Source organism: Sarcophilus harrisii, chromosome 4 (genome assembly GCF_902635505.1).
Source record: "Sarcophilus harrisii chromosome 4, mSarHar1.11, whole genome shotgun sequence".
Taxonomy (NCBI): Eukaryota; Metazoa; Chordata; class Mammalia; order Dasyuromorphia; family Dasyuridae; genus Sarcophilus; species Sarcophilus harrisii.
Genome location: NC_045429.1, coordinates 448,563,251 through 448,576,784, shown reverse-complemented (window position 1 = coordinate 448,576,784; position 13,534 = coordinate 448,563,251). Strand labels below are relative to the sequence as shown.

The window sequence follows — 13,534 nt, the reverse complement described above, 5'->3', positions numbered from 1 at the left end:
AGGCCGGGATCCTGTGCCTGCTCTTTTCTCCTCCCTGAACACTGGGAAAGCTCTGAGAGGGCCTCGAGGGGAGCGTGCTTTGGGTGGCTCTTCCCTTAGCTTAGGGAGAGGAGGGTCTTCGGGCCTAGCTCAAGGTTTATACCCTGAGGAAATAGGGGGGAGACTCGCCTCTCTCCCTCTGTCTGCTGCTTTGGGCCAATGGTCTGCCCTTCCCTGGTGGCACTGGGCCGGCCATACCCCTCCTCCTCCTGATCCTCCCCTCCCCCCAGAAGAGCCCTGGCCAGAGAACTGCTGCTTTGGCAGTCCCAGAAGGGGGGCCATGCCACCAGGCATGGCAGCACCAACCGGCACAGGTCTCACTGATGTTTCTGCCCGCTGCGTGAAGATTAAAGCAGATCACGGTACATAAAGGGCTCCACTCTCCTCGTGTCACCTTTGTCTTCATGGTCCCATCGCCTAGCACAGGCCCTGGCACAAACGGGCACACAGCGCTCACAAATAAGTGGGTGGCGCCCCGATATTCAGACAAGGGGATACGGATAAAGCTGCACAAGCTTCAGCACTGCAGAGGCTGCTGCCCAGAGCATACAGTGGGCATGCAGTGCTCACAAGTGAATGGCACCCCGATATTCAGACAAGGGGATACACAAACCTTCAGCTCCCGAGAGGCAGTGTAGTCTGTTGGTTAGTCATCAGAAAGACCTGGGTCCCACATCTGGGACAGTGCTTTGACTTCCCTGGGCCTTCATTTCCTTATTTATAACATATCTACACAGGAGAGCTTCTTCAGTCCTGTCCAAATTCAGAGCAAGGTCCTCTGATCCTAACTGGGCCTCCCCCAGGGCCAGACCGCCTCCCTCCCCTCCCCCCACCATTCTTGGACCCTGGCATGAGACTGCCCGCCGGCACTCTGTGACCCTCTGAGTTCTGACTGCGTTTGGTCGGTCCCCAAGCGGTCTGGCTCCTAGAATAGCGTCTCCTTAGCTTGCCCTCCAGATGTGTTCTGTTTTGGGGTTTTTCCACACAAGTAAACGGGCCCAAAGCACTTCTCTGCTTCCTTTCACATTCTTTTAATTCCTTCCTGCCTGGGTCAGCTTCTGGCCGTGACCCGGGCTGCCTTGGTCTCCCCCCAGCTTCTGGCCAGGAGTTGTTCCTTCTGCTGCCTCGCCCTGCCCAGCCCGGCCTGGGCCCTTGCCTTCCCCTTCTCCGGCTTGCTCACCCACTCTCCCTGCCAGAAAAGTCCGCTTCCCTGAAGCCCTTCCAGGAGTCCAAGGGTAAAATCCTGCCTCACACACGGACTCTGGCCTTGAGACTTGCCCAAGTGCATCGTGGGCCCAGCTGTGGGGTACCCCAGAGGCATCTGTGTCCCCATGCCAGGCCTCCATGTTGTTGGTGAATGTTTTTAAAGGAGCCTCATCCTTTACATGTGGAGGCTGCAGACTCCTAGAGCAGCCCATCTGCCCCCCCTCCTTCCTGCAGATGGGAATTGGGGACTGGGAGAGGGCCCCACACTCCCAGCTCTCTTTTCCCAACCCTGGCTGCCAAATCCATCTTCTACCTCCTTCTTCCCACGACCCTGGTTAGTGAGGCAGGTTGGCCTTATTGTGCCCATCTCACAGATGGGGAGACTGAGGCCCAAGGAGGCGGCAAGGAGCTTTCCGCATGCTGTAGGACAGCATAGTGGGCCTGGAATTCAAATCCTGCCTCAGACACCAAATGCGTGGCCCTCTGGTTCCTCATTAATAAAAGGCTCCTGATAATGTCGGCGGCTGAAGTACGTCAATTATTGTTATTATTACTGTTTCACCAAGTCACCCAGCTGCTTCTTGGCAGAGTTTAGCTTCAGTGCCAGGTGCTGGTTCCCAGCCCCGGGTTTTTTCCATTAGGGCACACTTGGCCCTGCAAAGGAGGGAGGACGAATTCCAGGGCACTTGGGCCCCTGCTGTGCGCCCCCCCCCCCCCCCCATTAACAAACAGGAAGGTCCCATGACGAGGGACAGTGTGGCCCTGGGACCATCCCCCCTGTGGCCCACCCCCACCCCAAGCCACCCCCTGGGGTGTCAGGGCTGTGCCCTCCGGACAGCTCCGGGAGCAGCTACCCTCGGCCCACTGCCATGGTGGCTCGCCCATGACTCCAGGGCTTGTAGTTGATCCCTGCTGATTGTAGCTCAGATATGAGTTACAGACTCTTAGCTCGGGCAGGATCCTCTCCAGCCTCCATTGCACCAGTGAGTGAGCTGGCTGGAGGAGGAAGGGGTCTTGCCAATGGCCGGTGGCTCAGGGAGGGCCTCCAGGTCTGGAAGCTGAGGCTCGGAGAGCCCAAGTGAGGGGGCAGAGGTCAGAGGATATACAGGGTTACAGGGTGGGGAGGTTGGGACCCTGAGCCTCAGGGAAGCCTGAGGTCTAGAGCAGGAAGGCAGGCGTCCCAGAGTCTGGCCCACCCAATCCCCCGTCTCACAAAGGAGGCCTGGAGAGTGTCCAAGGCAGCACTTGAACCCAGCACCTCTCTCTGTTATCCCTTGCTCCCTCTTTCTGCCAACAGCCCCTTCCACTTCTCCTCTGGCACAATAGGAAGCCCCTGGTCACTTTTTGGCCGGTCTTTCAGCAGCCCTGGACCCCTGTGGAGAAGTCTCATCTGTCCCATCCCCTACACACAAAGTCTTCCCCCTCCCTGGCTCCAAAGAGCATCCCCGGGACTCCTTGGCCAGGAGGACCATCAGCTCCAGACCTTGGTACCGGAATGGGGGAGAAAAGGAGAAGTGGGGAAGGGTGCTGAGGGAGAAGTCGGGGGGCTGAGGGGGCTGAGAAGGGCCTGCCATGCTTCTGGGGAAGGAGGGAAGGGCCAGAAGGACAGCACCGGACACAAGACGGGGTGTCCACCCACCTGCGCAGCCCAGGCCACGAGACTGAGTGGCTGCAGGGGCAGAGGTCAGGCTCGTTTAATCCCCAAAGGCTTGTCCTCCATGACAGTGCCCCTCAACTTGGCATCACACTCCACGGCAGTGTGGCACACAGCTCTATATTTGGCATTGTTCTCTGTGGCAGCAGGGCACACCCGGGCATCATTCTCTGTGACAGCATGGCACCCAATCCTATCCTTGCCATCTCCGTGGCAGCATTTAGTCAGACCTGGGTTTAGATTCTCCCACCCCAGACACTTATTAGCTGGGATTAGCTGGGCAACACTGAGGAGTCAGCTCACCTCCCGGCCTCCATTTTCTGATCTGCCAAATGCCCTGCGTGGACTAGCCAGCCTCTGCCCTCTTTTCCTGTCCCAGAAAGACTCAGGCCCAGCCCCTGTTCCCCCAGCTGGGTGGGAGTTTGGGGAATGTACCCTAATTTTATTAGTCTGGACCCCACATTATTAAGGAGCATCACATTACACCAAGGGTTAAATTGAGGAAACTCTTAGAGAAGTGGTGCCAGTCAGCGGGAAGAGTCCTTGTTTTGGGCGCCAGGAGATGTGGTTCTGGCCCGGTCCTGCCACCACCTCAGGTTGGAACGAGCTCCCTGCTCTGAGTCTCATCGCTCACTGGGATCTCTCAGGAAGAGCCGCTGGCCAGTCCCATGGATGGCACTGAGCTCTGAGCCCTCGTCTCTCTGAGTTCAAACCCAGCCCCAGACGCTTCCTGGCTGGGTGGCCCCCGGGCAAGTCCCTTCACCCCATGGGCCTCAGTTTCTTCATCTGTAAAATGAACTGGAGAAGGAAATGGCAAACTGCTCCCAAAAGGGCCCTAGAAGAGTGGGACAGGACTGACTCACAACAAGGCTCTTAGTGCTTTTTCCTTTCCTCGTGTGTAAATGAGGTCTTAGAGGCCCTATAAGCGACCTGATGGGGGAGGGGACAGAGATGGCTTTGTTTGGTCCCCTCCCTATTGTGACTACGTGAGGCATAGAACAAGGAGACACATGGTTCTCCCTATGCCTGGGCCTCCTACTCTGGAGTCCGAATCAATCTAGGTGGGAGATCCTCCCGGGGCTGACCACCTCGGGTCTCCTGAATGCTCATTTACCCAGTCTGATGCCCGGCCAGAGGTCACCTGCCCATACCGTGTCAGCAGCAGGCATTCTCCTGGGCAAGCTGGCACCCATCAGACGTAGGCTGGCAGGGACCTCCGGGGCAACTAGGCCAGTCTCCCCATTTCATGGGGCAGGATTTGAACCCAGTTCCTGTGCCCTTCTTTCTCTTGGACTCTGGAAGCCATCCACTAAGCTTGCTTCTGTCCACACCAATGACAACTCTACTCTCCTTTCCCTCTATCCCTCTTCCTGGGGATCCTCTCTCCTGTATGGTGGGCCAGCCTGACCCCCTGGGGCCTGTGGTTGGAATGGCTGCCTCTGCCCATGTTTCTCCCTAATCCTAGGATTTAGAACCAGAAGAAGCCTCTGGGATTGTCTTCTCTGACAGGAGGGGAAACTGAGGAGTCGCTGTGGAGGAAGGGTTGCCCCTGATTCCTGGCACTTGGCTCACCCGCACTTCCCAGAGTTTGCTGGGGTCTCCGCCCCCCCAGGAGGCCTCTGGTGTGAAGGGTTCCCCTCTCTCCATCCACCGGAGTCATAGCTTTGCAGAGCTGGATCCCAGGCACAAACCCTGGGGCTTCTTCTAGCTGAGAGCCCAGAGCCTTTAGCCCAGCTCTCTGGCTCTCCCGTCTGCCCACCCACTCTCTTGCCCCCACTCCCAGGACTTTTTCCAGCTGGATGTGTGGCTGAATGGTCTACCATCTGAGTGCCCCTGGTGTCTACGGCCTCTCCCATCTTGGCTTCTGCTCTCACTGCCACCGAGATGTCCCCTCAAAGTCTTTCCTTGCTGGTGGGAAGTGTCCTGAAGCTTCCAAACTCTTGGCCAGCCCCCCTTTCAGCCACACTTTTGCAAGATGGCCCCAGGGCAGCCTCCAGCAGGGAATAAGTTGACAGGAGCCAGCTCCAGCCTGGAGGCTTTTATTAATTGTGTGTCCTCGCCAGCCACAGAGAAAAGAACTGCCTCCTTACTGGAGAGTTGAACACTCCCCTGGGTATAGGACTCCCAGGGCTCACTCACCTTTCCAGAGAAGGCAAATTTTCAGAACTGAGTACTGGAGTCATCATGTGGATCGGTAAAGGAAATGTTTGCTCTTTCTGGTTTTTACATGAATTTCCAATTTCTCTGTTTCATACATGATCCGTTTTTGTAAAAGGTCCACATGGTGCTGAAAAATATGCATATTCCTCTGCAGTCCCATCCGGAACTGTATGAACTGTGACCTTTATGGCTTAAGGTGACAACCCAGTGCTTTAGCAGAGTCAGAGTGCCCAGGATGAGGGAGCAATGAGTTTCCCTGTGCTCTGCCCCCTGCCTCCATCATCCCGAGGCTCCTGTTCACTTCCCGGTGCCACCTTTTCAGTAAGACCAGAGGACACCCAGAGGAGAGTGGGCGGGATGATGAAGGGATGATGGGCAGGTGAGTAGGGATCATGACAGAATGACTCCGAAGGAGCTAGAGAAGCCTCGGGGGACAAGAGAGTTGTCCCCAAGTGTTTGAGGACCTGCCAGTTGGAGGAGATGGAACTTCTACTGTTTGGGCCCAGAGGACAGAACCAGGCCCAGAGCAGTGGGAGGGCAATGAAAGAAAAGCTTGCTTGCCTTCAGAGTGCTCTCAGATGGAAATGGGCTTCCCTACACAGGGGAGAGTCTCCTTGCAGAATTTTGGGAAGGGACGCTGCCCAGGGGTAGGTGGGGCTGGATGACCCAAGGTCCCCTCCATCTGTGTGAGGGGCTGGTGGGGCTACTTGCTCTGTAGCCTGGAGGGTCTGGGGGTTCACAGCCCTCAAAGAAGGGGTCCCCTCCAACTCCAGACAGACTCTGGTCCTTTTTGTGTTTCCAGGGCAAACATTTGGAGGCTTTGTGAGGTTAACTCATCACCAGGCATCCCCTTCCTGCAGTTTCCCATAAAGCCAGCTTGCGTATGTCGAATTTGATTCTCTTGTCTTCTGCTGTAAGATCTGGACTTGTAGGGGGGAACGTCCCCATTGTACATGGCATGGAAGGACCCGCAGAGGGACTAGGGTGGCTGCAGCCTTTGGGGCAGCTGCATGACGGCAGGAGTTGTGCCAGGGTTGCCACCTCAAAAGGGTCTTAGTGCCCTTTAGTGTCCTTTGCAAAATTCATTTCTTCAGCATTTATTAAGCACCGACTGTGTGCCAGACTCCATGATTGGCACCGGGTGTACAAGCACAGAAATGAAAACTCTTTTTTGCCTTGCTGGGGACAAACAAAGAGAAGTCGAACCAAAATACGCGCAAAGTGAATCTGACATAATGGGAGACATGGGTGGGACGTGGGCCATCTGAGGCTGGCTGCAGGAGTTCCGGATCCAGGACCAGGAAGAGGCCAGCCCTGCTGGACTCTGCCTCATTCATACTATATGTGGGGTATCGTGTCCACTTCTGGCTGGACAACAAGGAGTTGCAGAGTCCTGGGTGCAGGGCCTGCCTCCTGCTGTGTAACCCTGGGCAAGTCACTTAACCCCAATTGCCTCAGGGGGAACAAGGAATATAATTTTGCTCTAATTCTATCAGCTGGGGGTCGGGGGGGGGGGGGGGGGGGGGGGGGGGGGGGGGTAAGAGGTGAAAAATTGGAACAAAGGTTTGGCAATTGAGGGGGGGGGGGGGGGGGGGGGGAGGTGGTCTGCCACCCTTGATCCATTTGGTGTCCCAAGGCCCAGAGCCAGCAGGGAATGGCCACGGGAAGGCCCTCGGCGCCTCCCAGGCTGTCTACACTTACAAAATTACTGGTCGCACCCCTTGATTCATGAGCTGTTGGAAAGAAAGTGTTTTCTAAACCCAGAAATGCCCGAATCTCCAGGTGGATCTGGGATTTCCTAGGTTTGGAAGCTCCTTAGGCTGCCTCCCACCCTTGCCCACCTGGGCCTCTCGTCCGCCCCTTAGAAGGCTTCTTGTCTTGCTTGCTTCTGACATCACAAGGATCCCCCAGAACATCACCTGAATATCAGCGGTGTGAAAAGTCATCCAAGCGTTTCCTGTGACTTAGTGGTCAGCGCACATTTCCGTGCCTGTTGTGTGGCAGGCGGCACATGGGGGGTGGCGGGATGCTGTGGTGAGCTGGAGAGTCTCATGGACGGAGTGGAGGGCCCGCAGTCCTGCCAGGCCGTGGAACGGCGTCAAGACCCAGTGCCTGGCGCGAGGGGGCTCTTCACAAACACGTAGCCACTGACTTAGTCCATCAGGACTGTGGGCTCGTGATAAGGGCTGGAGGACTGGGAGATCTGTTTGGGACAGGCCTGGAGGGGACCACCTTTCAGCTCCTGTTCTATGAATGACCCATCTCCCCCAAATGTCTGCAAGAGCTGTCCCTCAAGGAGGGTGCGTTTTGTCAGATGATACGTGTATGGGAAGGGAGACTGATTTCCTTCCATGGCCATTAGCAACAGTGTTGGTGTTTAGAGTTCATGAGGGAGGGTTAGTGGTGCCCAGCTCCAAAGGCACTCCCTTGATGGCTGCATCCAGCTTCAGAGCTTGGAGTGAAGGAAGCGCCCATACACACACATCCTGCCAGGTGTGCCCATCACACACACACACACACGACTGAGTGCACCTGTCCCAGATTGCTATTGGCCAGCCTCCTCTTACCAGGAATTTGTCTAACAATCCTCCGTGCTCCCTGTGCAGCAGATGGATGCCCCCGTGGGGTAACCTCCAGCCGTGACTCCTTGTTTGTGCCCACGGCCCGATGCCTTGGGCAATGCTAGGGGGATTCCAAGCCAAAGGGCGCTTTCTTCCCCACCCTCTCTTCCTCTGTCATGAGCGCAGATGCCAGCTAAGGGGGGCCTCCCCAGTCCCCTCCAAACCTTGACCTCCCTGAGATGCGCGTGAGTTTGGGAGGGGTCGTTGCTGGTGGGAAGCCTGGGAGAGGAGGGGATTCCCCGGGCTTCTCCCACCCCTCCCTCAGGTAGATCCTGAAAAGGGGACTGCAGCTGAGAGGAGCTATAGTGGCATCTCTGCCTCAGAGCCTCTCTCCATCCTTTCACTTTACCAAGGCCTGGGGAAGGCAAATGACTTGTCTGCAGTCATGCAGGAAGTGGGAGGCCACAGTAGGGTCTGACCCCTGTCCTTCGGCCCCGACCCCTGTCCTCCGGCCCCAAGGCCATTGATGACCCTTTCTGGGACACCGTGTTGTCTTTCCATCCTAGGTTTTTGAGGTTCTTGGGCCTACGAAGGCTTTAGGCTCAGTCACCCAGCACAGGCCACATAGATGGCCAGCACATGATAAATGTTGACTTGAATTCATCTCCTTGGGCCCCAGTTTCCCATCTGTACAAAAGGAAGGGGTTGTCCGAATGACCACTAGGGTCCCTCCAGCCCCCACAGAGGAGCTTGGGACCCAGAACAAAGATAATACAAAGTGTGACTCCCCCCCCCTTTTTTTTTACAGATGAAGACATTGGGCCCAGAGGAAATTCTTGCCCAAGCCATCCACATTTCTATGCTAGATCCCTGCATCTAAAGCTGGCTGTTCACCCCACTGATCCCCAAGAACCCCTGGGCCAGGACTGAGCCACAGAGGAACTAGAGGCGGCTTCCCCAGCTAGGGCATAACACCTATGGGGGAGGGGGGCACTCGTTCCTGGATTGCAGGCCAGCTGCCTAACCACTACCCCATATTGCCTCTCTTGGGGCTGCCTGGTAATTCATTGATGGTTCCTGATGTCTATGAAAGAACCCCCTCTAAGCTCTAAATTTTAGTGTCCCTGTGAGCAGGCAGCTGCCCTGTCAAATTGCTTTGGCTTGTTCTGTTTGGGGAAAACGGAGGGGTTTATCAATGCTCATTGATGGAATAAATGATCCACTTCCAAATGTTAGACTGGGGGATGCTTGTATTTGTATTAAACTCCCTGGCGCTTCTTGACCCGCTTTCTGCCGCTCAGCAGACGTGGGCCTCAGGTTAGGAGGAGAGAGGGCCACCATGGGGCAGAGGGCAGGGCGGTGGCCTTGGCCGGCCCACCGAGCCGAGTGAGAACATCCTCAGCCCCGTGGCCCAGTGAGGGTGGAAGGTCCTGGCTTTCTCCAGATGGGGAAGAGGCTCTCTGGGTATGATCCCCCATTTGATGGAAGTTGGAGCCAGAGTTAGGACAGGGCTAAGAATAGAAGCCTCATCCCCCAGCCCAGTCGGAGCTTTCCCTCTTTGTGTTGACTTTGGATTTCTGTTGGGGTGGGAAGGGAGGAAGAACTGAGATTCCCGGGCCCCAAGCCTTCACCACTTGGTGCCTTATTCTGTACTCTATCAATTCAATTCAATTTAGCAAGCATGCATTAGATACCTGCTGTGTGCCAGGCACTGTGGAATAATGCAGAGAGGAGGAGCCTCACATTTGGGGAGAACTGGATTTAGTTTCCTGTTTCTAACTCAGACTTGGGTGATTTCTGCCTTGGGCCTGGTAGGGCACAGAGGAGAACAACAATGTTTGATCCACCAATTAATGAGCATTTATTTAACCCCTACTATGTGCCTGGTAATGGGGTGCAAAGGCAAAAGTGAAAAGTCATCATTCACCCAGCTGGGATTTAGGGCTTTCTCAAGGGTAGACTGAGTGAGAGAGAGGAGGGAGGGGCCCAAAGGGAGAGGGAATATGGTCCAGTGAGAAAGAACACAGAGTGAAATCAGGAGATCTGGGTTCAAATCCTGCCATCTGTTACCTCTGTGACATTGGCCGAGGCATCTCAGCTCTGCGGGCCTTCATTTTTACTTTGGTAAATGCTGGGAGCTAAGAGAGACCACCCGGCTGTGGGCCCAGCAGTGGCCTGGCGGTGTAGTGAAGCCTCCTGCCAGGTTGGACTCCTGACCTCGCAGCCCCCGGGGGAAGGGGGTGTCTCCTGAACCTTTCTCTTGTGAGAGTGAAATCAGGGAGACCTTGGATTTCCCAGCTGCCCTGGCATTATGTCCGATTGCTTTTGCCTGTCCTACCCAGGGGCTGCAAGGCCGGGGATTTGTGGTTGAAGGCACGGGGTCGCCAAGTTTTTGCGCATAGTGACATGTAATAGATGCTTATTGATTAAATGGTGCCAGAAGGGACCTCAGACACCAACTCGTCTGACAGATTAGGAGACTGAGGCCCGGAGGGGAGGTGACTTTACCCCCGGCGGCAGTAAGCGCCCGCGGTGGGGTGGGAGGGGCCCCGGGGCTGGGGTTCCCAGGGTGCCCTTGGCTGCTCACTTCCAGGCAAGGTCTGCCTCGCCCTGGCCGCATGGTGGCCTCAGCGGTTTTCCCTGGCGCGCCGGGGTGGGGGAGGTGGGGGGTCAGCACTTGTCTCACTTCCTCTCCGCCAGCTTTGGCTTCACCTCCCAGAAAAGCCTAGTGGTGAATTCATTCATTGTCCAATCGGGCCCAGGTCGGGAGGGGCCCAGGGCCCGTCCTGCTACTCCCCTCCGCCCTCCCCGCAGCGATCGGGGGCCCTGGTGATGGGGGGGGGGGTGTCTCCGCGCTATCCCCTTCCCCTATTTCAGCTGGCCCTGCCTCCACTTCCTGAGGCAGATTGATTGTCAGACAGCTCCCTCCCCTTCCCCCTTCCCCCTTCCCCTTTCCCCTTCCTTCTTTCCCCCTCCCCACACACTCTCTCACACACACACACACACACACACACACACACACACACGCTGCTGGGCTCTCCCATCCCCGGCTCCTCTCTCTGTAGCTGCCCCATCCTCCGGGAGAAGAGACCTTTTGTTATTCAAATCACACACTTCTGGCTCTGCCTCCCAGGCTGCCGCTGCTGCCGAGGCCGCTGGCTTGGGTGCACCAGGCGCCGCAGCCATTGGCAGCCGGCGATTCCCTCTCCCCCTCCTGTGCCCTGCCCGGGGCTCTCCCCCCCCCCCCCCCTGGTTTCTGGCTTTCCTCTCCCGGGCCGGGGCCGGCGTGGGAAGCGGCTGTTTTCCGGAGCTGCTGAGGGCCCCCTCCTCCCGTTCCATCCTTCTCTTCCCGATCCCTCTGCCCCCCCCCCCCCCCCCCCCCGCGCGCCCCCGGCCCCGGGCTTTTTCTCCCCCCCGCCCCCTTTGCCCTCCCTGCTTCCTCTCTGCCAGTCCGGCCTGGGCTCCGCTGCTCTGGCCGGCTCGGTGGGCGCCCCGCGCCCCGTGGCAGCTCTCCCTGCCCCTCGCCCGGTAACATGGCTCCACGCGCACCCAAATAACCCGGAGTAGCAGCCTCGGGGAGCGGGATCGGGGCCGCCCCGACTCCGGAGCAGTCATGGATGTGAGCAAGATGGTGAGTGAGCGGCGCTGGCCGGTGACCCCTCCTTCCCCGCCCCCCTCCTGGAGCCCCCCCAGGGACCAGGGAAAGTTTCTTTATTGTTGATCCCTGGCTCTCCCGGGCCGGCTCCCTGTGGGAGGGAAGCCAGAGGGAACCTGGAGGCAAGGGGAGGTGGGAAGGAGGGGGCTCCCCCAGCTCCTGTCTGCCGGAGAGACTCTCAGGAAAGGGCTGCCCCCCGGGCACCTTACACAGCATCCTCTCTGCGCCTTAGGGGCAGCTCCGGGGTTACCCGCCCCCCCCCCCCCCCCCCAGGGAAATGGAGATTCCCCGACTGTCAGCCAAACCCAACAGGTTCCCCAGGGTGGGGTGAGCTGGATCTCCCCCTGGGCCCGGGGGCCTGCTCAGGGGCAGGGGCAGAGGGCACAGCCAGGTACAGGCAGCACTGGCTGTGGGATAGGGAGCTATAACTCCGGACCCGAGAAGAGCAGGCTGACAGAGGGGGACCCCGGGGGAGGGGGAGGAGGCAGGTCTGACCACTTGGGGGAGATCAGGGGACTGAGATGGGGGCATCTATCCCAGCTGCCTGGAGCAGCCTGGAAAGCGGGAAGGCTCTGCTTCCACTCCCACCCCTGTAGGAATCCAGATCATCCCCTGGGAAGGGGACTTCCCCTCAGGGATGGGTACCAGGTACTTGCCTCTCTGCCCCCCCCCTCAGAGGCTCTGGGCACAGAGCAGGTGTTCCCTGGCTTTGGGAGTGGATTCTGGTCCCTTTGGAAATGCTAGGGCAACCCCAGCTCCTGCCCCCCCCCCCCAGGCGGAAAGCTGGGTGCCATATGTGGGGCCGTGTGCCCAGACTGACGGGCGCTTCCCCCACGGGTTCATGGGGCAGCCCAGCGCTGGTGCAGATTCAGCCAGGGCTCCTGACTTGCTCCCGTCTGGGCGCTCTGGAGCGGGCGGAAGCTTCTTGGAAAGCTTCTGAACCTCTGGCACTTGTCACTTTGTAAGTGTTTCATGATGCTCGTTGACTGACTGATCTCCAGATCAGGGGAACCCTGGAGGCGGAGGGACAGGGGATTGTTTGCAGTCCATGGACGGCCTGGATCCTGGACTGGCGAGGACAGGGTCTGGCCACACCGTTCGGCCTTTTTGTGGGGCTGCAGGCGGGGCCCGAGTCTGGGCCGGAGGCTGCTGCTTTTAGGGAAGTCTTGCTATCTCAGATAATTTTATCCAGGATTAAGTCCAGCTTCCTCAGAAGGTCAGTATTCCAGGGCAGGGCTGGGCAGGGCTCACCATGGAATAGTCAGGCAAATTTCTGAAGGCTCCGGTTACCGTGGGCTCAGCCCACTGCTCTTTGGGCTCCTTTGCCCTCCCCCTCCCTGCTTTAGAAAACTGCAGAGTAGGGGGTGGGACTCGACCCATTGTACAAAGAGGCAGATGATCCCTATCCTCCAGGGACACCTGCTGGGATAGGCAGGGAGGGGGGTGCTGGGAAGGGGAGGGGTGAGGACTTTGTGGCAAATAAAAGATCCGTTCAGGGGGAAAGGGGCCAGACTCAAGCTTCTGTGGGCCCTTAGCTGGCTGTCATCTTCGGCCCGGCGGGCAGGTGACCTGCCCTGGCCCGTCAGGGATGAATGGGGCTGGTGTTCACACCTGAATCCCCCAATGGCTTATGGGGGAAACCAGCTTGAGGAAGGCTCCAGACCCCTTGGGGATAATTAGAACGTGCTCAGCCTAGAAAACAGGACCTTGAGAAACTGCCAAACAGCAGGTTCCCCTTTCCCTGGGCATGGGGGCAGACGCCAGGCACCCGACACCTGCTGCTTTTATAGTCCTTCCATTGCCTCCCCAGACAAATGCCTGGTAGATGTCTAGCCAGCAGATGGGGGATGGAGAGCTGACCATGTGGCCCAGGAACCACTCTGCTCCTTGCTACACACCCCCAGTCCCTTTATTAATTGCCGTTATTCATTTAATACCTGCCATAGGGGAAGACAAGGAAACAGAGAATGGAGTCCCTGCCCTGGTCATGGCATATCTGTCCAAAGTCTGCATTAAAAAAAACAAAAAAAACAAAACAAGTGCAGACAAATGTTGTGTGGGAGCTCAAGAGCAAGCAGGAGCGATCCTGGAGGCTTTCCTGGAGTATATGGGGGGGGGGGGGGGTATCATAAGCCAGAGGGACAAGGCAGTCAGAGGCATGGAGGAGGTCTCATGGCCAGGGAACGAGGCAGAAGCATGGATGGAGTGCATCTCATGGGGCAAGGAAACGAGGCAGCCAGAAACATGGATGGAGGGGAT

At 57.6% G+C, this 13,534-nt stretch overlaps 1 protein-coding gene across 2 annotated transcripts in view; it reads left to right on the top strand.

The window, feature by feature from the left end:
• HIP1 (huntingtin interacting protein 1) overlaps window positions 1–13,534 on the top strand; it is a 99,935-nt gene that overhangs the window by 29,881 nt on the left and 56,520 nt on the right. The window contains exon 1 of one of the 2 annotated variants that reach the window (XM_031967969.1): window positions 11,040–11,251. The exons of the other annotated variant lie outside the window; for it this stretch is intronic. Within the exon in view, the coding sequence (XP_031823829.1) occupies window positions 11,234–11,251 (18 nt within the window). The 5' untranslated portion in view covers window positions 11,040–11,233. Of the gene's footprint in view, window positions 1–11,039; window positions 11,252–13,534 lie in introns of those variants that run through there. 2 annotated transcript variants of the gene reach the window in all.